We start from the raw sequence: 27,481 nt of genomic DNA on the forward strand, positions 1-27,481 counted from the left end.
TTTCACTATGCGGACCTTTGTTGTCAGTGTGATGTCTCTGCTCTTCACTATTTTATCAAGATTTGTCATTGCTCTCCTCCCAAGAAGTAAACGTCTTCTGATTTCCTGGCTGCAGTCAGCATCTGCAGTAATCTTTGCACCTAGAAAGACAAAGTCTGTCACTGCCTCCACATTTTCTCCCTCTATTTGCCAGTTCTCAGTCAAGCTGGTTGCCATAATCTTGGTTTTTTTGAGGTTTGACTGCAACCCAGCTTTTGCACTTTCTTCTTTCACCTTCATCATGAGGTTCCTCAGCTCCTCCTCGCTTTCAGCCATCAAAGTGGTATCATCTGCATATCGGAGATGGTTAATGTTTCTTCCAGCGATTTTAACTCCAGCCTTGGCTTCATCCAGCCCAGCACGTCGCATGATGTGTTCTGCATGCAGGTTGAATAGGTAGGGTGAGAGTATACAACCCTGCCGTACTCCTTTCCCAATCTTAAACCACTCCGTTGTTCCGTGGTCTGTTCTTACCGTTGCTACTTGGTCGTTATACAGATTCCTCAGGAGGCAGACAAGATGACTTGGTATCCCCATACCACCAAGAACTTGCCACAATTTGTTATGATCCACACAGTCAAAGGCTTTAGAATAGTCAATAAAACAGAAATAGATGTTTTTCTGAAACTCCCTGGCTTTCTCCATTATCCAGCGGATATCAGCAATTTGGTCTCTAGTTCCTCTGCCTTTTCTAAACCCAGTTTGTACATCTGGCAATTCTCGTTCCATGAATTGCTGGAGTCTACCTTGCAAGATCTTGAGCATTACCTTACTGCACTGTGAAATAAGTGCCACCATTCGATAGTTTTAACATTCTTTGGTGCTTCCCTTTTTTGGTATGGGGATATAAGTTGATTTTTTCCAATCTGTTGGCCATTCTTGTGTTTTCCAAATTTGCTGGCATATGGCATGCATCACCTTGACAGCATCATCTTGCAAGATTTTAAACAGTTCAGCTGGGATACCGTCATCTCCTGCTGCCTTGTTATTAGCAATGCTTCTTAAGGCCCATTCAACCTCACTCTTCAGGATGTCTGGCTCTAGCTCACTAACCACACCGTCAAATCTATCCCCGATATTATTATCCTTCCTATACAGATCTTCTGTATATTCTTGCCACCTTTTCTTGCTCTCTTCTGCTTCTGTTAGGTCCTTGCCATCTTTGTTTTTGATCATACCCATTTTTGCCTGGAATTTACCTCCGATGTTTCTAATTTTCTGGAAGAGGTCTCTTGTCCTTCCTATTCTATTATCTTCTTCCGCTTCTGCACATTGCTTGTTTAAAAATAATTCCTTATCTCTTCTGGCTAACCTCTGGAATTTTGCATTTAATTGGGCATATCTCCCCCTATCACTGTTGCCTTTTGCTTTCCTTCTTTCTGGGGCTGCTTCCAGTGTCTCAGCAGACAGCCATCTTGCCTTCTTGGTTTTCTTTTTCTTTGGGACTTTTTTTGTTGCCGCCTCCTGAACAATGTTGCGAACTTCTGTCCATAGTTCTTCTGGGACCCTATCTACTAAATCTAGTCCCTTAAATCTATTCTTCACCTCCACTGCATATTCATGAGGAATATTCGTGAGCTCATATCTAACTGATCTGTGGGTCTTCCCTATTCTCTTTAGTCTGATTCTAAATTGTGCAATAAGAAGTTTGTGATCTGAACTACAATCAGCTCCAGGTCTTGTTTTTACCGACTGCATAGATGTCCGCCACCTTTGGCTACAAAGGATGTAGTCAATCTGATTTCGGTGTTGACCATCTGGTGAAGTCCATGTATAAAGTCGTCTCTTAGGTTGTTGGAAGAAAGTGTTTGTTATGCACAGTGAGTTGTCTTGGCAAAATTCTATCAGCCTATGTCCTGCTTCATTTTGTTCTCCCAGACCATGCTTGCCTGTAATTCCAGGTGTCGTTTGACTACCCACCTTAGCATTCCAGTCTCCTGTAATGAAAATAACATCTTTGTTTGGCGTACTATCCAGTAGGTGCTGCAGATCCTCATAGAACTGATCTACTTCTGCTTCTTCAGCATCTGTGGTTGGGGCATATATTTGGACCACTGTGATGTTAAATGGCTTACCCTGAATTCGAATTGAGATCATTCTGTCATTTTTTGGATTGTATCCAAGTACTGCTTTAGCTACTTTATTATTAATTATGAAGGCTACTCCATTTCTTCTGTGGTCCTCTTGTCCACAGTAGTAGATCTGGTGGTCATTTGATGTGAAGTGGCCCATTCTAGTCCATTTCAGTTCACTGACACCCAAAATGTCTATATTTAATCTTGACATCTCCCCAATAACCACATCCAATTTGCCCTGGCTCATAGATCTTACATTCCAGGTTCCTATGGTGTGTTGATCTTTAGAACATCGGATTCGTCGTTCACCACCAGCACCACAGGCTGCTAGCCGTCCTTTCGGCTTTGAGCTAGCTGCGTCATCACATGTGGGGCTAGTTGAACTTATCCTCTGTTCCTCCCCAGTAGCATTTTGACCATCTTCCGACCTGGGAGTCCCATCTTCCGATGGTATACCGACATATCTCTGGTTGTACTGATCCATTTAGTTTTCATGGCAAGAATACTGGGGTGGGTTGCCGTTTCCTTCCCCAGGGATTGTATTTAGTCTGACCTCTCCGTCATGACCTTCCCGTCTTGGGTGTCCCTTCACGGTTTAGCTCATGATGTCATTGAGGTGCTCAAGCTCCAGCACCATGACTTGCACTGGCTGCCAATTTGTTTCTGGGCAAAATATAAAGTGCCGTTTCCTACCTTTAAGGCCTTACATGGTCTAGGTCCAAGGTACCTCAGGGAGCACCTTCTCCCATACATCCCAGTCTGCCACCTCAGGTCCTCTGAAGGCTATGTGCTGTGGCTGCCTAATGTGAGATCAGCAGCCACATGCAATAGGACCTTTTCCTTTGCCACCCCTCAGCTGTGGAATGACCTGCTGGTTGAAATGCACTAGCTGATCTCTTTGAATGTCTTTAAGTGGGACTCTATTATTCCAGCAGGCCTTCCCTTTTTAGAATTCTTATTTCTCTTTGTGGATTGTTATATATAGTTTCTAGGCTGTATTGCTTTTATTTATTTATTTATTTATTTGTAAAATTGTCTTTACCTCTGTATGCAGTCTAGAGTATTTTGTATATAGGTGGGTTGTAAATTGAATTAATAATAATAATAATAATAATACACCCCTGAGACATCTTGCCACTTGGGGAAGTGGGGAGCATGTAATAATATCTACCCTATGAAAGAAAAGATACCACAGCACATGTAGCTATAGATAAGGGTGTGTGGAAGCAGATAGATGTCACTTTGGGACGTTAGGAACAAAAAAAGGCAACAGTAAACACAATCCAACCAAAGTTATATATGTACATGCACTGTGTGTGTGTGCGTGCACGTTCTTAAACAACAGACATAACTATTTAGCAACAGGTATAGGATTTTTCAATAAAGATTAAGATAAATTTAAGGAAGTCGTAGGACTTGGTCCACATAGCGTCATGTGCAACAATGGGGTCCACATATGGATGTGTATGCATAATCAAGTTAGATACAAGTGAATAGTGGACTTTCCCATCCTTTCAATGTATGCATATAGCTGTAATAAGGATTCTAGGTCACATGCTGTTATTGTGATTCCAGCACCAGAGCTTAACACAAGAGTCCAAGAGTGCACAAGACACTGGTGCAGAGAGGATTCCATTGGCCATGCAAGGGGTTTCTTCTATTGCCTGAGCACCTCACCTTTAGGGTGGCTGCTTATGAATTGCCAAAGAAGAGGAAAAGCACCACCAAAAAAGAGGACAGAGATTTATATCTATTGATGCAAACTGAGTAAAAAAATATAATTTAAATTGAAATACAGTACATCTCAGCAGAGTGAAGAAGGCTATGACCAGCTTGTTCAGCCTGCTATCCAGATGTTGAGGGGCAACAGCAGTTCTTATGGCTCTCCATCATTAAACCAGAATTGGTCAAGACAACCCTTCAAATAGAGGACTGTCCTCTGTCCCCCCAGCATGCTGGCTGGGACATGCTGGGAGTTGTAGGACTTTTTTTCTGCATAGGATTGCGCCCTTAGTATCATAGTGCCTACTCTGGAACTCCTTGGAACTACAAATTAGACAGGCACTGGCTCTTTTGCATTGGTATGGGGATACCAAGTCATCTTGTCTGCCTCCTGAGGAATCTGTATAACGACCAAGTAGCAACGGTAAGAACAGACCACGGAACAACGGACTGGTTTAAGATTGGCAAAGGAGTACGGCAGGGCTGTATACTCTTACCCTACCTATTCAACCTGCACGCAGAACATATCATGCGACATGCTGGGCTTGATGAAGCCAAGGCTGGTGTTAAAATCACTGGAAGAAACATTAACAATATGCAGATGATACCACTTTGATGGCTAAAAGTGAGGAGGAGCTGAGGAACCTCATGATGAAGGTGAAAGAAGAAAGTGCAAAAGGTGGGTTGCAGTTAAACCTCAAAAAAATCAAGATTATGGCAACCAGCTTGATTGATAACTGGCAAATACAGGGAGAAAACGTGGAGGCAGTGACAGACTTTGTCTTTCTAGGCGCAAAGATTACTGCAGACACTGACTGCAGCCAGGAAATCAGAAGACGTTTACTTCTTGGGAGGAGAGCAATAACAAATCTTGATAAAATAGTGAACAGCAGAGACATCACACTGACAACAAAGGTCCGCATAGTTAAAGCAGTGGTATTCCCTGTTGTAACCTATGGCTGTGAGAGCTGGACCATAAGGAAGGCTGAGCAAAGGAAGATCGATGCTTTTGAACTGTGGTGCTGGAGGAAAATTCTGAGAGTGCCTTGGACTGCCAGAAGATCAAACCAGTCCATCTAGGAAATAAAGCCAGACTGCTCACTTGAGGGAATGATATTAAAGGCAAAACTGAAGTACTTTGGCCACATAATGGGAAGACAGGATACCCTGGAGAAGATGCTGATGCTAGGGAAAGTGGGAGGCAAAAGGAAGAGGGGCCGACCAAGGGCAAGGTGGATGGATGATATTCTGGAGGTGACAGACTCGAGCTTGGGGGAGCTGGGGGTGGCGACAGCCGACAGCAAGCTTTGGCGTGGGCTGGTCCATGAAGTCATGAAGAGTCGGAAGCGACTGACCGAATAAACAACAACAAAATGGACTTGTTCCAACAAGCTATCCCAGAAAGGTAACTGTAAAAGATAGCTGATGGATGGATGGATGGATAGATGTCTTCAGTTTACAGCAATAATGTACAGTATTTATTATGACTTTATAGTATGTTGTTTTGTACATTGCTTTGACATTTCTTTTAATGGAAGCAGTTCGTAAAGTATGTTCAATAGATAAATAAGATTTGAGGGGAGGGCTTGGTTGGGGTTGTGGGTAGACCAGCCAAATCCAGAGAATGTGTTCTCCATTCCAGGGTCCCGGAGAAGGGGGCATTGAGCCTGAAGGTCCAAAAGCAGAAGGTACTTTTCTGCTGACCATGCAAGGACAGAAGGCCAAGCTCATCGTATTTATACCAGACTCGGCCAATCCAGAGGCTTCTAAATGCTGGCCAATCAGAGAGGCCATTGTTGTGCATCATTCTTCACTCCTGTGCTTGAAGAGGCCTGCATACACACAAACTAAATAGCTCACTGAGTTAGATCCCAGCTATAGGCCACAAAGATCCTTGTTCAAGTTCTGTCCTTGACACTACCCTTCACACACTGAGCTAATCTGAATGCAGTTCCAAATAGGCTTCTTTCAAAAAAACAAAATAAAACCAACCTATTTTTAACACCAGCAACCTGAGAGTGAAAATGTTCAAACTGAAGGAGATTCTTGATTAACACCATGTCTATAAATAAATATTAATTGACGAAGTGACTGCATTAGTCCAAGAGCCCACCAATTTGCTGACAACTCCAATTTGCTTCATCCCCAAGAGATTACTTATCTGTTGCCGGGGGGGGGGGGGGCAGGGGGGAGCCACATCACAATGTTTGACTTTCCTCCTTAAGTGTCATGTTACATTATCTCATGGCCCCATTAATGTTTCATGACAGTCTTTTGTTGCACCATGGAATGGAGGCATTTTTGCAGCTTTTACTGAGATTAGTTAGAAAAAGCTTATGAAGCTTTTGGTCCATAGGTTTAAAGTTAAACGTTGCACTTTCTGGAGTGCGAGGGTTTGCTTATTCTTAACTATAGGGCCAATCATCAGGGCCTAACTATCATCAGGGCCTATCATCAGGGCCTAACTATCATCAGGGCCTAACTATCATGGGCATCTACAGTATAGGGCAAGAGTGGCAGGTGCCCCCGCCCAACACAGATAAACTATAATCCTGATTCCCAGCTTGCTTGCTTGCTTTTAAAGTAAGTCCCTAGCCCTTCTAGAATCCGAGATATGAAGCAAAATCTGCAGGGATTATTCCATCCATTCATTTTATGAGAGACCAGCTTCATCCCTCCTTTCAGTGCTTTTAGCTAGTGAATGAAGTTTCAGCAATTATTGGTTTAAGAGAGTAGAGCTAATTAGACAAAAAGAAATGTAGAGTGATACACCCATTGTCTGGAGAAGAAACTTCCTGGTTTATTTTAAGCCATTTTTTCTGGTTCTTCCCTACAGGAGAAGTGATTGCTGCCCCAGAGAAAATAATTCAGAAATCTAGCATTTTACTGTAGCTGTGATTGGGCAGTAGTATCTCTACCCATTTTTTTTTAAAAGGTAAAAGCAAAGGCAGTGATTTATTAGGGCTGAGCACCACCTTGGTACGAAGCCCAAATAACAAGGTGAAGCGGGCTGATTCGGAGGTGCCGCATCATGATACAAAGTGGATCAGACCAGCACGGAGGCACCCTGAAGCAAAGCAGCTCCTCCACGAAGTGCCTCGTCTGCCTCGTATATTCGGAGCTCTTCTTATGCCTTCTGAGCAGCCCAGACAGGCTGTTTCCAAACTGTATCAGTTTCTGAAAGATCACATGGAGGAGGAGGAGGAAGAGGAGGAGGAGGAAGGGGGGAAGGAGCAAGGATGCAGAAGCACCAAATGTATAAACCTGAGAGAGATCCAGCCACTGGGAGAGGAGGGGGAAGGGGAGAGGAGAGGGAGGAGGAGGGAGGGTGCTTTGCTGTGAGTCAGCCTCCATTTGCTCACTGTGAGAGAGGTGGCCTTACGGGAGAGGAGAGGACTGTCTGAACATTATTTGGCTAGAGCAGCAGTCTCCAAAGTGGGGTACACATACCCCAGGGGGGGCACAAGATGATCTACTGGGGTGCACGAGCTGCCTGATAACTGAGCAGCCTCCCACTGCCCTGACAAGCTGCCATTGTGTGTAACGATGGCGGCGGTGGCGGCTGCAGGATGGGATGAGAGCTGAGAGGGAAGCTCCATGGGATTTCTCTCTCCAGTCCTATCCTACCTGTGCTGTGGGAACAACTGCCCCAGTCTCTTCCAGGCATGGCAGAGGAAGCCTTAACCTTTCTCATTCTCCTTTGGCAGAACGAAGCTGAGAAGAAAACACACGCTATGGGGACTGGGTAAAATGAGGATCCATAAAATAAAAAAAGGGATCCTCATGATTTCATATGATTTTTGCAAAGCAAATCCCCCAAACCACCATTGCGTCACAGAGCACATCTGTCTCCACAGAGTGAACCAGAAAAATCACAGATCTGCCACTTGCGGGCACAGCCACGGCGCAAAAACAGGGAAATGGCTCCCCCCCATTCCCTGGAACAAGACAGCTGCCAGCACGCATCCAGAGGGCCTAGGAGCTGGTGGCAGCAGCAGCAGCCCGCCCTCACTGCAAGCTGCCACCGCTGGCTTCACTCAAGCCTTCACAGGCTCCTCACAAGAAAGAACCTGTGAAGGTTTGCGCAGAGGCAGGAGTCATCCTCCAACCGGGCGCCCTCCCCTCCTCCCAAGGAAGGGAAAGAGGGCAGTTGGAAGCCGACTCCTGGCCTTGTGCCTGTCGGCAGTTGGTGGGCTGCAACGGGCAGCGCCCACCACAGCAGTGCCCACACCATGGAAAAAAGGTTCCAGGTAAGGAGCTGGAGGCTGGGTAGCATGTTGGGGGGGGGAGCAGGATTTGGATGTCCGAATCCCGCTTCGGGTTCATAGGCCGAGGTGGGTCAGCCCCCCCCCCCCCAATCAGCCCGAGCCAAATTGGGCCCACCTCGGAAGCCCTGAAGCAGCTTCCAAGTTGGATCAGGGGGTCCATGCATGGCCCCCATTTTTATAACTCAGATTTTACTTTATACAAAAATGTGATCCCCTCCTGCAAAGTTTGTAAACATTTAAAAAACGACCATGCCAATGCAGATCAACTCCATCATTAATATATCCAGAAGGCTAGGGGCAGAGCTGTGGTTGAGATTGTGTGGATAATGCCAGCCCTGCAAACTATCCCAGCATTACATCCATTTTGTTGGTGGGAGAGGGGAGTTAGAGTACTGTAGTCCAGTGTTGCTATCCAATCTCCTGGTGGAATGCCTGTGAAGGTGATTGAAGCAGCCATGCACTTCTCAGAGGCCAGGTCTACCCAGCCCCATAGACCTAGTTCTCAGGCCTAACCACTCAGACACCAGATCTACCAGAAATAACGTGCATTTCAACATAGCGAAGAAGGCTATGATCAGGGTGCCGGCTTGTTCAGCCTGCTATCCAGGTGTTGACGGGCAACAGCAGTTCTTATGGCTCTTTACCATTAAACTAGAATTGGTCAGGACAACCCTTCGAAGAGATAATGCCTTCAAATAGGGGACTGTCCTCTGTAAAAGAGGACAGATAGCCACCCTACTATCTTTTGGAGAGGTAGTAGGAGATGGCTTGGAATAGGACTTTTAGGGTGCAATCCTATGCATGCTTTGACAGAAAAAAAAGTCCTACAATTCCCAGCATGCCCCAGCCACCCATGCTGGCTGGGGCATGCTGGCAGTTGTAGGACTTTTTTTCTGTCTAAACATGCATAGGATTGTGCCCTCAGTATCGTAGCGCCTATTCTGGAACTCCCTGAATCTACAAATTAGACAGGCACTGACTCTTCTGTATTTTTGGCATCTACTAAAATGTACTTGTTCCAACCAGCTATCCCAGAAAGGTAATTGTGTCTTCAGTTTACAGTAAATAAAATAAAATAATTTATTACAACCTTGTAGTGTGTTGTTGGAGCCCAACAATGCCCACTCTTGATGCTGGCTGTGGATTAGGGGGTGGAGCTGGCAATCAACCTTTGGCATGAGATCAGGGGTCAGAGCCATTCTCCCTATTCCACATGTTCAGTAAATGTGGAAGGGCTACCTGGAAACTAAACACCCTCAAGAAAGAAAAAACATTATACTCGCCATGATGCAAAATATTACATTACAAAAAAAGACTTCTGAAAATGGAGATTTTTATTGGTTTGGATAATGAACAAGAAATAATAGGAATAATAATAAATAATATAACATTTCCCTTTCAATCATTGCTGAAAAATTAAACAAAGCAATGGATATATCCCTTCTGGTTGTGTGCACTGTTTGAGAAATGAGACAAAACAGGGTTAAACGACAGAAGATAGATCCCCTTTTGTCCACTTCCATGAATTTATAAATTGTGCTTCATAAGTGTCATATGAAATGCTCATGACAATATGCCTACATGAGTAAGCTGAACAACAGCAAAACACTCTGGCTAGCTTAAGACACCAGAGGCATTGCTTAGACAGAGTAACAAGAGGTGTCTCAGCGAAAGGAATTCGGTAAGCAAGAACACATTATGCAGGAACAGATGGAAAGAACAAAAACTTGCCAAGCCAAGCAAACTCAGATACTTATAACAGTTTGAACTGTCAAACCATGGACACAATCTAGCCAAAGTTAAACACTTTTATAGTCAATGGGATGGGATGGAAGGATTAAGGCTGCAGTCATATGCATACTTAAGAGGGAGGGGTTACGAGCCTCCATCTCCACCGCTGAAAACCTTACCCAACCGCTCCTGTGGCTCTGAGATTTCAGCAGGCATCCGTCCACATATAGTGAAGTGTACTTTTGCAGCCATATGGGCTAGAAACACTTTTTCTTTTTAAACATAAAGCTGTACTGGAATTTGCCCAGTGCCACATATTTGTGCTTTTTCTGCACCCCTGCAGAATCATGGCACACGCACAGTTCCGATGATGCCAAGTAGGTTGGTTCAGGAGGTTGTATTGGCCGTAATGGTGAAACTCAGAGTCAAATGACATGCTACTTTAAAGCAGGGGTGGGCTTATGGCTCTCCAGATGTTTTGGCCTACAATCCCCATCCGGCCTAGTGAGTATGGTGAGGGATGATGGAAGTTGTAGGCCAAAACATCTGAGGGGTCACAAGTTGCCCACTCCTGCTGTAAAGGCATCTTCCAATCCTAACCAGGGATTGAAGCTGCCTGATGAAAATCTTTCCACCAAAACTGCTGTTTGCCCACAAAGCTACTAACAGCAGCAAATAGCAGTGAATCATTCCAGAGGAATGACTGACAGCAAGGAAATGGTGTGAAGGGCTGTGTTGTGGTCCCATTCTGGATTCGAGGCCTTCATAGCTCTTTTCGGTTAAAGAAAAAGTTGTTGGGAATCTCAAGCATGGGATTGAAAGATGGCTTTAAAGTCAGGTTCGTTTGACCCACAGACAATACATTTTGTGTTTATAAAACAAGCTGCAGAGATACTGTTGTGTGCCACAAAAGTTGCTGAATCATGGATTTATCCCATCAAAAATTCACATTGGTTCAACACAGTTTGTAAAGCTTACGTATACTATAAATGACACTACAAACAGTAACGAGGATAGGACCAGAATCCTACGAACTTAGTTGTGTCCCAAGGTAGAACAGGTTGCTTATTTCTGTAATAATATACCATCCAAAGAATAATAATAAAAAAAATACTAGGTACTTGCTTGATTTATCTGAATGTTCTGGACAGCATCCCATGTGTTCAGATAAGTCAGGCATTTGGATCAAGAGGAATGTGCTTTATATGTGGATACTTTGGTGTGGGGCTCACCTAGTGCCTACGCTGTGGTCTTTTTTGGCAGGAGGTGATGACCTTTTCCCAAGCATTTTAGTTAGATGTTTTCAGTGCTCTTTTAGAATCTTGGCACTAATTATTTGACCCTGTGCTAGTTTTAGGCTGGTTTTTAAGACTAACTTTATGGTGGTTTTATGCTGATTTTGATGTCTTATGTTGGCTGTGTACCAACAGTTTTTAATAGTTCTACACCTAGGAAAAAGAAACCAAATGCACAGTTACAAGATGGGGGATACTTCGCTCAACCACACTACAAGTGAGAAGGATCTTGGAATTGTTGTAGATCACAAGCTGAGTATGAGCCAACAATGTGATGTGGCTGCAAAATAGGCAAATGCTATTTTGGGCTGCATTAATAGAAGTATAGCTTCCAAATCCCAGGAAGTACTAGTTCCCCTCTACTCAGCACTAGTTACGCCTCATCTGGAGTACTGTGTCCAGTTCTGGGCACCACGCTTTAAGGATGCAGACAAACTGGATTGGGTTCAGAGGAGGGCAACAAAGATGATCAGGGGACTGGAAACAAAGCCCTATGAGGAGAGACTGAAAGAACTGGGCATGTTTAGCCTTGAGAAGAGAAGACTGAGGGGAGATAGGATAGCGCTCTTCAAGTACTTGAAAGGCTGTCACAGAGAGGAAGGGCAGGATCACTTCTCATCATCCTAGAGTGCAGGACAAGGAATAATGGGCTCAAGTTACAGGAAGCCAGATTCCGGCTGAACATCAGGAAAAATGTCCTGACTGTTAGAGCAATACGACAATGGAACCAATTCTCTTTGGAGGTGGTGGGCTCTCCCACACTGGAGGCATTCAAGACGAGGCTGGACAACCATCTGTCAGGGATGCTTGGACTTGGATTCCTGCATTCAGCAGGGGGTTGGACTCAATGGGTTTACAGGCCCCTTCCAACCCTACTGTTCTATGATTCTATGAATATATTGTTAATTTTGCTTTTAATTCATTTTATGTTGTTATTATTATATGTTTGTATTTTATTGATTCATAACTTTTGTAAACTGCCTAAGGCCCTTGTTGATGGGTGGCGTAAAAATGTTGCAAATAAATAAATAACTGGTTGGCTTTACTCATATTTAGAACAGACCCATGGAAATGAATGTCTTCTCCTCCCTACACATTGCAGTCCTGATGTGGATAGGGGCCCCATGATTACACTAGTGTAACAAACACAACGTAGAGAATGGCATACTATGTATTTAATGTAGCAGGTGGTTTGAACTTTAATCAAGAGTTTGTCCTCATTTTGACTTGTGACCCACATAACATCAAACACATCTTTCACACTGGCACATCTGTATTGGTGTCCCAGCCATAGAAAGGGCTTGAAGAACTACATGTGAACCTCAAGATAAGCTGCCTAATGAATTCTGATGCTTATTATTTGAAAAAAGGCTCAAAATTCACCATCCCCCTAAACATCTGGGGAAACCATTATGCCTTACAATGGTACCGAAGTATGTGAAGTCTACAACATTGGGAGACACAAACTGTAGATTTTGCACAAACACCTAAAGCAGTTACCCATGTTCTTGCAGTATCCAGGTTAGATTATTGTAATAATGATTTAGAATCTTTAACTGGTTCAGAATGCAACAGGTAGATTGTTGATGGGCATACATTTTTTTGAACATATAAATAGCTAATCTGAAAAAAAATCTGTGCTGGCTTCCAGTGCATTTCCAGGCTCAATTCAAGGTGCTGGTTTTGACCTTTAAAACCTGTGCAATTCTACAGGATTGATGTTCGTAGGATGGAGTGCTCAGACCAGAGGAACGACAGAGGCTTGTTTGCCTCCCATTCTTCTCAAGGTACCATTTAATGTTAGACTGGCCCCTGAGCCTGTGTAACACACCTGCTGATGGATCCATGGCCACACTGGCATGCCCCCTTTCCTGCTTCTGCAACCTCTTCTGAAGCTGTGACTCTGACTTTGGACTTGAATCCCCCCATCCCCCAGTTTGTAACTCTGTCTATGGCCTTGGCAGTGTGTGTGTGTGTGTGTGTGTGTAGGGGTGTGTGTCTCCTCTGAAGTTATCTAGGGGTTATAGGATGGCTCTCTAAATGGCTTGGAACCAGGATACTTAAAGGACCATCTTCCTCCCTACTAATCTGCCTGAAATTTAAGATGTACATCAGATGCCTTCCTCCCGGTGTCCCCGTTGTGTGAGGTCAGGTGTACGGCAATGGGGGAGCTGACTTTTCAGTACCCTACTTGTGGAATGATTTTATAATTTTGAGGACAAGTCAAGATATACTTGTTAACCAAGGCTTTCAGGAACATTTTGTGGTTTTATTGGTGGCTTCTCCCTGCTTCGATTGTTTCTAATGTGTTTATTGATCGCCTCTGATTTACAGTTTTAAACGATCATACTTAAGTACATTGCTTCTGTCTGCTGTTTTACTTTTTATTGATTTAGCAGGTTCCCAAGGCAGCGCTATTTTGTTTTAAATTGTTCTTTATATTTTATAAGCCTCTATGTGTGCGTGTGAAATAAAAAAGGTCTAAAATATTTTAAATAAAAATAAATAAAACAAAGGAGTGTGGGGTGGGTTTTGTTTGTTTTTTGTATATCTTTGGTAGAAATGTAACGGAGCTGTTAAGCTTAGGAAAATGGTGACTGAAGTCACCAGCTAAAATTAGCTCTGGATCCAGTAATTTGTCATCATCTCAATTCGGTTAAGGGCGCAATCCTATGCATGGTTAGACAACTCCCATGCTGGGAGTTGTTGGGACATTTTTCTGTCTAAACATGCATTGGATTGCATCTTAAAAGGTTATTTCTCCAATGACACGTGAGCCTCTTTTGTATGCAGTTTGATCCTGGTATAAGATCCTGGTTAGTTAATGGGGATTAAGCCAAAGTTCCCCATTTCAAATACAATTTACATTTAAAATACAATCAGGCTTAATAGAGTTAGGATCATTGCACTGAAGCTGGTGTGCAATGGGAGGAGATGGGTGAGGGAGGAGCATGCAAACTCAATGCTTGCTCTCTACTTGAGTCTGCTTATAACTGTGAATGATGTGCTATGTATGTTTGTTATTTGTGTCTTGTCTATGTGTAATGGAGCAATCCCATGTATGCTCACTCAGAAATAAATACCACTGTGCTGAATTGGGCTTATTCTCATGTAAGTGTGCATAGGGATGTACCCAGCATTTTTAAAATGAATCTTTAATTTTTAAAAAAAGATGAATTAACAGTGTAATCCTATGCATGTCTGTTTAGAAGTAAGTGTTATTGAATTCACCCTCTTTTGTACGAAAGTTGGGGAGAAGGATTCAGTCTCGCACTAGTCAAATTCAATCACTCAGATTTGTTAATTGAAGTGTTTATTTGCTGTATTCTCCCTTTTATTCGTTGTTCCATTTGTTAACTTGTTGCTTGGTTGTCTTGAGCATTTCTTTTAATGGAAAGTTGGGACAAAATATTACATGTGTGTGTGGAGAGAAAGGGAAGGTGAGTTATCACTGAAATTCCATGTAAAACAAAAATTTCAAGGAAACTTAGTGGCTCCCCCTCCAAGTTAAAAATGTGAGGAATTTCAAGGGCAGACAAAACAAAGGTTTCAGGAAGTAACATGTGACATTTCTCATGGGGTTCTGTCTGACCATCATGAGGCTATCATCTGACTAGTTACATTTGGAGCAAACCTTCTGAGGAATTTTGAGGGAAGCCAAACGAATGTGGGTAGGTGTGCACAGAGCTAAACGGACACATACATACTTTTTTTAAAAGGGAATGCTTCTGTATTTAAATACCATGAATTGTCATTTAAAGGGAACCTAGAAGGAAAAGTGGGAAGTTTGATGAAAATAAAAATATGAAGATAGAGGAAGAGGTTCACATTCTCCAAGTTGCTCTCTACTTTGCTATCATCACAAAACGAGGATCTGGGGAACAACTCCCAGACCTGAACGCAATAATGTTATAATCACATGCAATTGTATACATTCGTCATTCACATGCTATATTAGGCTCTCATTGCAGCCTGACAATTTGTCCCTTTGAATTTGGGGGGGGGGGAGGACATACTTTATAAATCAGTAGGCACCTTTTATAATGTTCATCCATTTGTCTATATCAGGGTTAGCTCTGATATAATTGCGCCAACCCATGAGGAAGTTCTCAGGAAATGATGTTGAGTGGTGGGAATTTATATCACAATAAACTATCTTTGGGGGAGGTTTGATGGATTCAATCCATGCCACTAGGCTTGATAAGAATTCAGTAGAATTCTCATGTGCATTGAGAGCTTTCACCCAATTGCCTGCCCAGCCATAATTATTATAATACTGACCCAAACAACCTCCATCCCCTCACGCAAGGACAATCTAATACTTTTAAATATTGTTTTTCTCATTTGAAATCCTTTAATAGCTGCAAAAAATGTTATGAGCCTGAGGCTGCAATCCTAAACCCATTTACCTCTGAGTAAGCCCCATTGAACTCAATGGGGCCTACTTCTGAGTAGACATGCATTGGATTGCACTGTAAAGAGCATTAAACCAGATTTATTGATAGGAACATGTTAATGTTGACATCCTAGGTGCCTTGAATCACATTAGAACATTCTAATTTCTAAATTTTGGTCCCTAAAATTTCTTGACTGCTATCTCCAAAGTAGACAGCAATGCAATATTCTGCAACATCTTGTGAAAAAGAAGAGAATATTTTTGTTTATTTTGAAACATAAGTTTACATTAACTGAAATGAGGTTGCATATTCAATTCCCAACATTGATTTACTCAATCTATGTTGCAGGAACAAGTCAGATCCAATCAGGTTTTGGAGAAGTCATGCAAATCCATGCTCAGTCCTGGAGTTATGTGGTAACCTTAGGCAACTGATTCACTCTTATCCTTTTACTTCCCATTTGGTAAAATGGGGACTATAGTAATGTGCCTCAAAAAGTTGCTGTCAGGACACTTTTTTTACAGTGAAATGCTGTGTAAAAGAAATAATATATTATTAATAGCAATTCTCAAATGGCCCTTGACAGGCTCCACTTTTTTGGAGGTTTCTTCCAAGGATCTATTGAGTGATAAGCTCACATCTAACAAGGGCCAAGTATATCCAGATATCATCAAATCAACCCAGAAAGACTCTTCACAGTGTTCATAAGTTGGCTCAGTAAAATATACTATTTGTATCCTGTATTAAGACCAAAAAGGTATCACTTGTGAGGTATGGCCAATTCTGATACTATTTTTGTTTTACACTCCCATACTCTGTTCCAGCGATTCCTTGCAAGTACAGGAGCTCTGATAAACATGTAGAGCTCTTCTGCCTGCAGGGGTTACCTCATTCATTTTTATTAGGGGGGGGGGAACCAGGCATGCTAAGATACATACACACAAGAACCAGGGGTCTTTGCACATGATCCCCTATCCCAGATATTGCTCTGGAATTCTCTGAACTGCAGTTCCTTCACCTGAATGTACAGAATGGCCTGATGATATGGGTGGGATCAATGCAACTATTTGAACAGGGTTCTTCTAAAATCAAATTGGCTCCATCTCTGAGTTGGATGGGGATGGCTGCAAACATATGTACAACTCAGCGAGCGTGGAACTTTCGTGTGTGAAAACAGTGTAGGCAGAAGACCAATGGCATGATGGTTTTAAGTTTCGTTGTGTCCTAATTTTTCTGGAGAACACATCCCTCCTCTATAGATCAAGGAATTGACCATCAAAGGCTCCATAGTGGCTGACTCTGCCACTAGTGACAGTACCCATAAGATCAGTCTTCCCCATCCTGGAGACATCCAGTTGGACTTCAACTCCCATCACCCCCAACCAGCATGGCCATAGGCTGGGGATTATGGGTGTTTCAGTCCAACACATCTGGAGGCACCAGGTTGGGGAAGGCTGCATTAGATGCTTAGAATGTGGGCTTAAACCTATAAAAATAACTAATGGAGACAAGAGGCAGGATCAAAGCAGCAAATGTGAGCATATTAAAGCACTTCTGCCTTTGTGCATATTTTCCCTTCCAGCAGTAATCATTTGTACCCCCGAAAACACCACTCTAGGGGAATTCCTACCCTTCAGAGCTGCCTGAAAATCTTCACTGAACACATTACATCATGTACAACCCTTAGGATTCAACAAAGACTTCTCATCCAATTGTTCCCCTTCCCCATCCCTTAATATAAACATGAAAATGAGAAAGCTTTCATTTCTGAGTGCTCCAGGACCATCCAGTTCCCAACTAATAGTTAAAAGTAAAACAGTCCAACTAATAGTAAAAAATAAAACAGTCCTTTAAGCACCAAGAAACCCAGAGTAGCTCTGAAACGGAGATTATATAAGGATCAAATAATTATATATTGATTGCAAAGAAACTGGGCTACATTAAGTAAGCCTCCAACATTTCATTTCATTTGTTTTTACATGTCACTTGCCCTGTAATTTTTAAAGAGCAGCCCTTGAGGACTGTTTTACGTTTCTAACGATGTCTTGGACCAAGGATGATCAAAAAGGAAAAGGCAAAGGAAGGCAATCTAGAAAGGAAGATTTTATTTTTTAAAAAAAGTTTCTAAAGTGGGATTGGCGAGAAACAATCTTCTTGGCGTTGACCACATTTGGCCTTCATTCAACACACTAAACCATGTCTACTTCTGTGTTGCATTGTGACATGATCTGTATTCAATGACGTAACTACAAAAAGGGATTTAAAAATGGCCTTCTGGCTTCCAGGCTTATATGAATGAATAGCAGAGCATACAGGCACTAATTAACATTGAGGGTTGCCTACAGGTTCAAGATAAGGACGTGGCACAGTCCTCCTAGCTCTCTAGCAAATGTGCCTGTAGGATAAATATGTTTTACAACATTTGTTGGGCTCATTGATATTTTATACCTTTAGGGTGCAATCCAATGCATGTTTAGACAGAAAAAAGTCCTACAATTCCCAGCATTTCCCAGCCAGCCATGGTGGCTGGGGAATGCTGGGAGTTGTAGGACTTATTTTGGTCCAAACATGCATAGGATTGCGTCCTCAGGCGTGTATTTAAAAATTACTAAATTATTAAAAAATGTTATTTATCTATTTCTTGGACTTAAATACTGCTTCGTAGCAATGCGTTCAAGGTGGTTTGAGCAAAAAGGCCCTCAATAGCCTATTTATTTTTCTACATAGAACCAAATTTTACAATGGGAACATTTCAAACTGTCAATACAAGTCAGCAAGCAACTGAATAGATACTGCTGTTATGCTGTATTGAATGTTCTTCAGGGAATATTTTTGGGACAAACTTGAGGTTCACTGAGATGAAAGATCCCCCAGTTTACATTTTTGCACCTGTTCTCCAGTATTCATAACCTCTTTCAGCTGCTGCTCCAGCATAATTTCCCCCCTTAACTACATCATCGTGTTCTTGCGACTAAGCTAATCAGGCCTAACTTTGTGTATGTTAAGGCATCATAATGCCATTTAACTGTATCTGGCTACAAGGCAATGTCACAAAGTCAGTTCAGAGGGTGGGCGATGTTTCTTGCCATCACTCTGAAATGGCCTTGCAAAGTGCTGATTTCAAGAAGACAGTTCGGAGTGAAGGCAGAAAGCATTGTTATCACTCTTAATAGGTGCCAGCGAGGCAGCCATGCTGCTAACACTTTCATATGTTTGCAGCTCCCCTGAAAATCATTGAAAAGGTGTGTATGTTTCATGGACAGAAATACTCAAAGGACATGTGCATTTTGGCTCAGCATTATTCTACTGTGCTCAGATTAAGTTTGATCACAGAAAGTGTATGTTGTGAGGTTGTTCACCATGTTCTTTCACTGATAACTCCAGTTATCAGTGGAGTATATGAATGCATAAAACTGCTCTCATTAATAAACAGATGACCAACATCCTATATCACTGCTTACATAAGAAAAATTATCCGAAAATGGGAATCAAACATGGGAGGAGTTAAGCCTATCATACTTTGGCCACTGAAACATATATCAGACTAGACCTAAAATGAATGCAAATATTTAAAACTCAAAATTACCTATTTTCCATTTCAAATTCTCAATGTAACATTTCATATCTGAAAACTGCATTTGCATCTGAATATGAAGTTTTTACCTCAAATTTTGAAATATGGGTGCTCCCCAATGAATTCGTGTCTGAACTGATTTTGGCAAGCATCACATATGAAATCTTGTAAGCTGCCAACTGTCAAAGACTATAAAACACTAAAATCAGCTTCTGAACATACTGATTACCAAATTCCAAAAAACATCACATGTTGAAATCAAATATCATCGGATGTCAAGTACAGATAAATATCAGAGCTTCAACTTTTCATTCATTGGTTAGGGTAAACCAATTTTTAAGACTAAGAAGGCATCCCCGACTAGTTGGTCACTACAATAATACACAATATTAATTATTCTTAATGTAAGTACTTATAAAAACTGGACCCCATTTTACGATGGGGGTAATGCCACTTCGGAGATGGTACATCCTGCAACATACACATGAGCCATCTAAGAAGTAAAGAAGTATGCTTTTTTCTGTTGGAACCATTTTTTTATTCACATGTTAATTTATGCAGATTTAATTGATCAATTATAACAAAATACTTAGTTGATTAATAAAATTAATCACAATTTAATTAAAATTTTATCACATTAAATCTGCATATATTTGCATATAAATAAAACAATGGTTTTGCTAGGAAAAAGCACACATTCTTTGTTTTTATATATTAGGGTGACAGTCATAATACATATTCAGTGAATACTCAGCAAATATGCAGGTATCCAGAGAGTATGTGGAGGATATTCAATATCAAAATTCACCAAGGTGAAACCAGAGAAGAATTTTGGGGAGCATTTCTCCCTCCCCCCCCCCGCTATTCCCCGCAGCTTGACACCTGATGGTTTGTGGAAATAAGCCCTTAGCACTGTCTTACCCTTGGTTCATGCTAGGGATTGGGTTAGTTTACTGAACCCTTGATCTGGTTGTGCCTTTGGTATAAATAATTCACTTAATAATATCTTCTCCACAAGCTCCGCTGGAATGAATGGAAGATGTGCAAGAGCTGTTCAGCTGGAATTGCACGGGCGACATCTTGGCGTCTTTTCTCCAGTTGATACCTGTGCAGTGTCTTTCAAATAGGAAGCCACTGATCTTGGCCTATAGCTTCTCAGTGCACCTACACAGTTAAACCAAACTGATTTAGGGAGGGAGGTGAGATTGACAATCGGTACAGTTAAGTACAAACGAGGCTTGAAATCAAGACAGTGTTGACCTGGATCAAGGACAGTTACAATTACCATGTCAAGTTTGCACACATGAAGCTGTTGCATACCATACATCTATCCCAGCATTGCCTACTCTCACCAGAACCCGCTCCCCAATGTTTCTGGCAAGGAGGTCTTTCCCAACTGCCACTTCTGTTCTGGAGATACCAGGGACAATCTGCATGATAAGCATGTGCTCTGTTACTGAGCTATGGCCCCTTCCCAAAGTCTGAACATCATAAGGGCAATGCATGGCCTTCTTGGTGAGCCCTGGAATGTGAAATAATGTAGGGTGAAGTCGATATTGCAATCACAGCATGAAGCTTTCAGACATCACAAACTTGGCTCCAGTTAGCTTCTACAAAAGCCAGAGCTGACAGCTGAGGGCCTCTCAAATACCCTGACTCTTGTTTATCCTTGAGCAAGTAGCTGACATTTTGATATGACGAGACCAGCTCACATTTGTGCCCATTTCTATATGGCAGGATCTCATGGGATTGGCTTTATGACCAGGAGCAATCTTGACTTCCCAACAGCAACTGTACTTTACAGCAGTAGGGCCTATGTGGAAAAAAAATGGGTGACTGTTTCATAAAAAATAAATATTTCACTACAAAACACTCACGTTTCTTTTTTTTTTTTAAATCCCAGTTTGTGCTACTACAGAATACTGCTATTGAAAGAAATTGGTGTTGTCGTTTTTTAAAGGAGAGAAAATTGGCACTGTTCCACTTCTAGTTCAATGCTTCTTGGGGAAAAAAACCAGGAATGGTTGACTCCAGGCACCTTTCAAGATCCAGCTTTGGAAGCAAACAAATGAAAGAAAGAAACATATCCCCAATTTTATGGGTATCAGTCTTAAAGCTGAACAACAGGAAGTATTCAGCACTATCATTGAAAGCCCTTTGTAGCCCTACCCCCTTGAATCCTTTAATGCTCTTGAATTACAGCCTTGGCAATGCACAGTCGAATTCCGCCAGTTTTCTGAATAACATCCACCGAGGACCTCACAGAACACTGCACAAAAGGACTCTTTTCTTCTTTTCACCTTCAAGTTATCAATGGTGTTAACTATTATTGTAGCAGCCCATGCAAATCCATTAAAGGTTGGGTTGGGGGTGGGTTTCCTCCCCCTTTTCAAGTTTGTTCTTGTTGTAAAATACAAAACAGGCAAGCCCCCTCAGACCTTCCCCAAGGGTCTCATGTTGCAGAATAAAATACAGAATCCTCACAATGTTCCAGCTGCATTCGCAGTACACCTCTTTTGTGAAGAAACCAAAGCTGTAAGAATTCCTCTGGCATGGCATGGAAGCCTGAATCTGGCAAGACATTATCATAGTAATGATGACTGATAAACTTTCCATGCAGGTCCATTGAAAAAGGCCAGAAGCCATAAATTGTTACTTCTTCACATAAACCCAGGGCTGCACTGACCAGGAAGAGGCCCGTTGAAAGCCGCTTTGCATGAATTCCTTTGCTCTTCCAGAACTTTCCAATGTCACGCAGGAAGTTTGGGTTGGCAAAGATCACTGTTTGCTTGGCACCAAAGTCTGCTAGGGTATAGTAGACCCGGAGAGAGGGTTCTGTTCCTGTCTTCATGGAGAAGGCTGGCATATAGATGTAGCTCTGGTTGTAGACCTTAACACTGTCCACAAAGGCTTTTCGGGACCAAAGGAGATTCTGGAACCTGTTCAGAAATGGGGAGGGGGGAGAGAATGACAAGTCAATGCCTTACCATCCATTCAAAACTTAGTTTGAAAAGGTCTTGCAAATACTGACAGAAAAGGCTTTTTGACACTGAAGGGAATTCTGAGACCTGTGCAAAACTAGAATAAAAAAGGTGTTACCTTAATTACACAACCTAGTATGAAAAGAATTTGCACATACTGATGGCTACGACTGAAATGTTTCTACTTTACCAAATAGGATTGGGTTTCTGTTTTCCTTGTTATTTCATCCTGTGTACACTGAACTTTTGCTCTGTTCTTCTCCTTGGCAGCCTAAGATGCTCAATTTATTGGTTTGCGTTCCTCTTATCGTTTGTGTGACTTTGCCGGACCTCTTTACATAAGGAAAGAAGGAAGGCCAAATATACACTAAAAATACTTACTTTTTCATGGCTAACTTGAATAACTGTAGTCATTTTAATCTCATTGAATCTCATTCCTTGCTCTCTGCTAACTTTGTAGAAATGGAGACAGCTGATCCCTTAGTTCTCTCGTCTTTCCTGACATTGGGAAACTGCCTTTTTGTGTAATGGGCTTTGGCATTAATGAATCCACTACAGATTACCATGGATTCTTGGCCCTGTGTTTTCAGACAATTTGCCATCCTGGCAGATGAATCTCAAGAGACGCAGTTATGAGTGAACCAGCTGGAAGTGCCAACAAGTCAGTAAAACCACACAAAGTGACTCCCTGCAGAAGGGACGGCATTTGCAATTCTGTTCTACAAAATGCAATGAAGCAATTTTTCAACAGGCACCCCAAAAAACTGATGGCCATAAGAACAGGCAGCTAAGAGGGCATGAGACTATGGGCCATAAAAAGCTAAAAAGCCATCACCTATCCCAGCCCTGCACCATCACAGACAAGAGAATAAAAAGGGTTGTTAAAAAGGTTATGGTCCACAATGGTTAAATTGACTCATCTTGTAACAATATGTATGATGCTCAGAAATAAAATCAGCACTTGCAGGGAGGTGAAAGAGGAAGTGAGGAGGAGGAAATGGGGAGAAGTGTCATTGGTAGTAAGAAGAGTGGTAAACTCTGTAACTCCTTTGTAACAAAGTTTCTTAGAGAGCAATCCTATGGCTGCTAGTCAGCGGCTAGATGGCCATAGGATATGTAGTTTTCCAGGAACCAAACTCAGAGCCCGCGCGGAACTGCCCCGCGCTCCGCACTCTGAAGGGGGGTGCGGAGCAGCCAAAACGGGGCATTCCAGGGGGCGTTCCAGAGTGGGGAAGGCGGAAATGCCAGTATGACACATCCCATGTGTCGTTCAGCAGCCTCCTCCCCCGCTCCACCTTCCCGCGGCTAGACAGCTGAAATCGGCTGTCTAGCCACAAATGCAGGGCAGAAGCGTGGAGGGAACAATCCCCTCCATGCTTCTCCTGCCCTGCACTGGATAGGCAGTCACCTCCGTGTTCGGGGGCGGCCCCCTATCCCCATAGGATGGTGCCCTTAATGAAGAACACTGTTAAAATAGAATTATGCCCATAAAATGAATAAATAGATAAATAATTAGGTGCTGCGGTAAACAGTGGGGTTGTAGCTTAGAGGTAGAGCACATACTTGGCATGCAGAAGGTACTAGGCAGTGGAGGCTGGTGACTCCAGTTCTGGAGGGGCTGTGCTTCCACTCAGGGTTTTAGTTACCACCAACCAAAACTCTAACAGTGCTATCCAAGGCACTGAACCCAGTTTGGGGTTGGGGCTCAGCCCCTTGGATAGCACCATTAGAGTTTTGGCTGATGGGAACTAAAAGCCTGTATGGAATTACAACCCCCCCACCCTCGGAACTGGAGTCACCAGCCACCACTGGTTCCAGGTTCAATCCCTGGCATCTTCAGGTAAGGCTAGGAAAGAATCTTTCCTGAAATCCTGCCAGTCAGTGTTGACAAAATTAGACTAGATGCCAAGGTCTGACTCAGTATAGGGGAGATTCCTATGTTCTTGAAGGCAATTGGACCTGTCAAGGGTTTGTTTTCATATGGCAGCTATTGTGTGCAGTGCATATGGACTCCTGTACGGTCATACTAATAAATATGGCAGCCAATGATGGGGACACAGCAAAGAGTAGAGTCACTGTGGTACATTCTGAGGCCAACGGCAGCAGCTGTTGCATGCAGGTGAGCATTTCTATCAAGACTGGGTTTGTTTGTTTTTACCATGGTGGGTATGAAAGTAAGCCATCTGCATTGTCCTGTAAACTAGCATGGATAATTTTTAGCATCCTGCAACTTTCCCACATTTCTGCTAAGGTGCATAAAAGAGATAACATGGGCTACATTTGGATATTTATATTTCAGCTTAATAAACTGAGATATGCATAAGACTTTTGCTTGTGCATTCTGTCCTTGTGCTGCCCATTCCCTCTTTGGCACCCTGTAATAAACCAAGAAGCCTTCAATTAACAGTCGTTTGCAATTACACCTGAATCTGGAAATTATGGCTACCACATTCGGAACAAGCTAGTACCTTAAACCTTAAGGTTGGTTTAAGATCCTACTTTGTTACCAACCTGGTAATTGTTGTTGTTGTGTAACCTGTCCCAGTTTTGACAGAACGGGTAACTGATTAACTAAAAACTTCTGGGTTTAATCCTGGTGCACCAAGAAGTGGGGAAGGAAGGGGCTGTATATAGATGCTATTGCACTCATGTCCTAGCTGTGGGTTTCCTACAGACAGTTGGCTGGCCACCGTGTGAAGACGATGCTGGACTAGAAGGACCTTTGGTTTAATCCAGCATGGCTCTTCTTATGTTCTTATTTAGCCATAGGAAATCTTATACCGAGTGAGAACATTGCTCCATATAGCTCAGTAATGTCTAGAGTCTAGACGGACTGATAACAGCTCCCCAGGGTCTTAGACTGGGTCTTTCCCAGCTCTACCTGAAAATGCCAGGGATTGAACCTGGGACCTCATGCAAGTGAAGCATGTACTCTACCCATAAGCTACTGCATGCAGCCACTCTCTCCACCACTTGGCAAGAGATTGGGACAATACAGAACAACCAGATTAAGAAGTGCAGAACTAGACATTACAGGAAACACATGCCATCTGCTCAAAGTAGCAGATTCACTTTGCTTCCTCCTCTCTCCCCTGATAATGTGCAATAAACAAAATGTGTGATGTCACATCACTGTGTTCTGAGTTTTCTTGTCCCTGAAAGCAGCACTGATGTAGAGTATTATCTATTTATTTATTACATTTATATCTCAGCCTTCCAGGGTCCATGATCCTCCTCCTCTCCATTTTATCCTCACAACAACCCTGTAAGGTAGGTTAGGCTGGAGTCGGTGACTGGCCCAAAGTGAGCTTCATGGCCAGTGAGCTTCATGGCCAAGTAGGGAATAGAACCTGGATTTCCCAAGTCCCAGTCCAACACTGTAATCGGTGCACCACCCTGGCAGGGAACGAGAACTCGAAGAGTGTGATTACATAGAAATGGAGGGCTGGTCCAGGGAAGGGCTGAATGGCAAAACATATTTGTATGTAGAAGGTCCCTGGTCTGATCCATGGCATCTTCAACTAAAATGATCTCTTGTGGATTGGGAAACAACCCACAAGACATCTAGTGTTCAGAGCAGTCGGGCCTGGGCTAGATGGACCAGTTATCTGATTCAGTATAAAGCAACTTCATATGATGTCACATTTTGCTTTACAACACAATACTAGGGAGAGAGGAGAAAGAGACAGAATAGGTCTGTTCCTTTTGATATCAGCTGTATGGCTCCCATAAATTCTAATTCCACCCTAAGCCACCACACAAACCACATATTATGTGGTCATCTCTATTCACCCAGTGGAAGATTTAAATCTAAACTGCGAGGGAGGAAGATTGTAGTTAAGTTGGCAGAGTTGGCCCAAAGTAATCTGGGGCCACTTAATTACTACAGGTTTTGCAATGGATATAAAGATGATTGGCAAGATGCAAGACCACAGCCGTGGCTCTGATGTCAGCGGGGCAGTGATCTGCTCTGGGTTTCAGTCAGAACCGGTCAGTCAGAACTTTAAAGAAGCTATCCAAACTGCTGAACTCTATCCCCATAATGGGTTCAGCACCTTGGATAGCTCCTCTAGAGTTCTGACTGGTTCTGGCTGAAACCCAGAGCGGAATCACTGCCCCACTGGAATAGGAGCCACCAGCCTCCACTGCTATGGTCTTGAGGTTCCCTCTGTATATCAATAGAAAGGTTTAAAAGGGTTTTGAGATGTTCATTTTGATTTAACGAAAGGCAAATGTGGTTTGCTTCAAGACTCTTCTTAGTCACCTTTTCTCTCCAGCATTAACTCATCTTTAACGATTAGGAATGCTGGACTGGTGGAGGCATCACTGGATAAGAATTTATCCCGTGCATCATATGCATGGGATAAGAATTTGCCAGGAAGGAGAAGTGAGATTGGTAAGACAACTTCAACTTCAACTCCCCCCCCCCCAAAAAAAAAAAAATGAATCAGATTTAGAAACACAGCTGGCTTGGAGGGTATGGCTAAGAATAAATCAGCGTTAATGACGGGACATTTGGAAAGGGAAATTGAAGTGGGAGAGGGACAAGGACACATTAAAATGATGTTTCCTTTTCCTTTTTTCTAAGCCTCTTCTCCAACATGGTTTTATACTTAAATGTCTTACTTCCATCTAACTGCAAATGTTGTATTCTCAGAATAACCAGGACTAGAAGAGGACACTCGGTATTGGGTGGCTTAAAAACAAACAAACAAACAAACAAACATAAGAACTGACAGCTTTGGATCAGATTAATGGTCCATCAAATGCACTCTGACTGACCAGAGTTATCTGGTCAATCAGACACCCCTGGGTTCAAAAACACAACACGATGGAGATAGCCATCCTCAACAAAACATTTTGGAATGTCGAGGTTGCATTTAGGTGCCATGGCTAATAGGCACTGATAGACCCTTCGGTCAATTTATGGTATTGGTTCCACTAGGCATCAGTGCTGTGTCTGCAATTTAAGCACAGCACACTTCGCAAGTGACTTTGAATCCCACACAAGCACAGATCGCAGGTGGAAGCCAAGAACAAATAGATACAATGGCAATTTGCTCTGTTATAGCTTTCACAGCCAAACGTTTAGAGGCTGCTATGGACTGGTGTCCTTTGGGGATGTTGGAATGGGCGATTACTGACAGACATTTCATGGCTCTTCTCATAACCTCAACTACAATGGATTTCAGAGAAGCCTATTTATTTACTGGTACATTTTCAAGTGACGTGACGTCCAGTGATGTACACACTTGTGAGAATTAGCTCATAGTTATACTCGGGGCCTAGATGCTTAGAAATCCAATGTCACCTAACAGAAAAGCCTGCCAATAATTGCAGAGCAAACACCCCATGATGCTGGCCCTGGCATCTTTCTGATCTGAGCAGAGATGGCTGTC

At 42.7% G+C, this 27,481-nt stretch overlaps 1 protein-coding gene across 1 annotated transcript in view; it reads right to left on the minus strand.

The window, feature by feature from the left end:
• Nucleotides 1-16,422: 16,422 nt before the first annotated feature.
• The window catches only part of ST8SIA1 (ST8 alpha-N-acetyl-neuraminide alpha-2,8-sialyltransferase 1), a 133,623-nt gene continuing 122,564 nt past the window's right edge, over nucleotides 16,423-27,481 (minus strand). Inside the window, exon 5 of the mRNA XM_084809148.1 lies at nucleotides 16,423-22,040. Within this exon, the coding sequence (XP_084665274.1) occupies nucleotides 21,554-22,040 (487 nt within the window). The 3' untranslated portion in view covers nucleotides 16,423-21,553. The remainder of the gene's footprint in view (nucleotides 22,041-27,481) is intronic.

The sequence above is a fragment of the Heloderma suspectum genome, chromosome 7 (assembly GCF_057233095.1).
Source record: "Heloderma suspectum isolate Gila_16-S chromosome 7, 16-S_ref, whole genome shotgun sequence".
NCBI lineage: Eukaryota > Metazoa > Chordata > Lepidosauria > Squamata > Helodermatidae > Heloderma > Heloderma suspectum.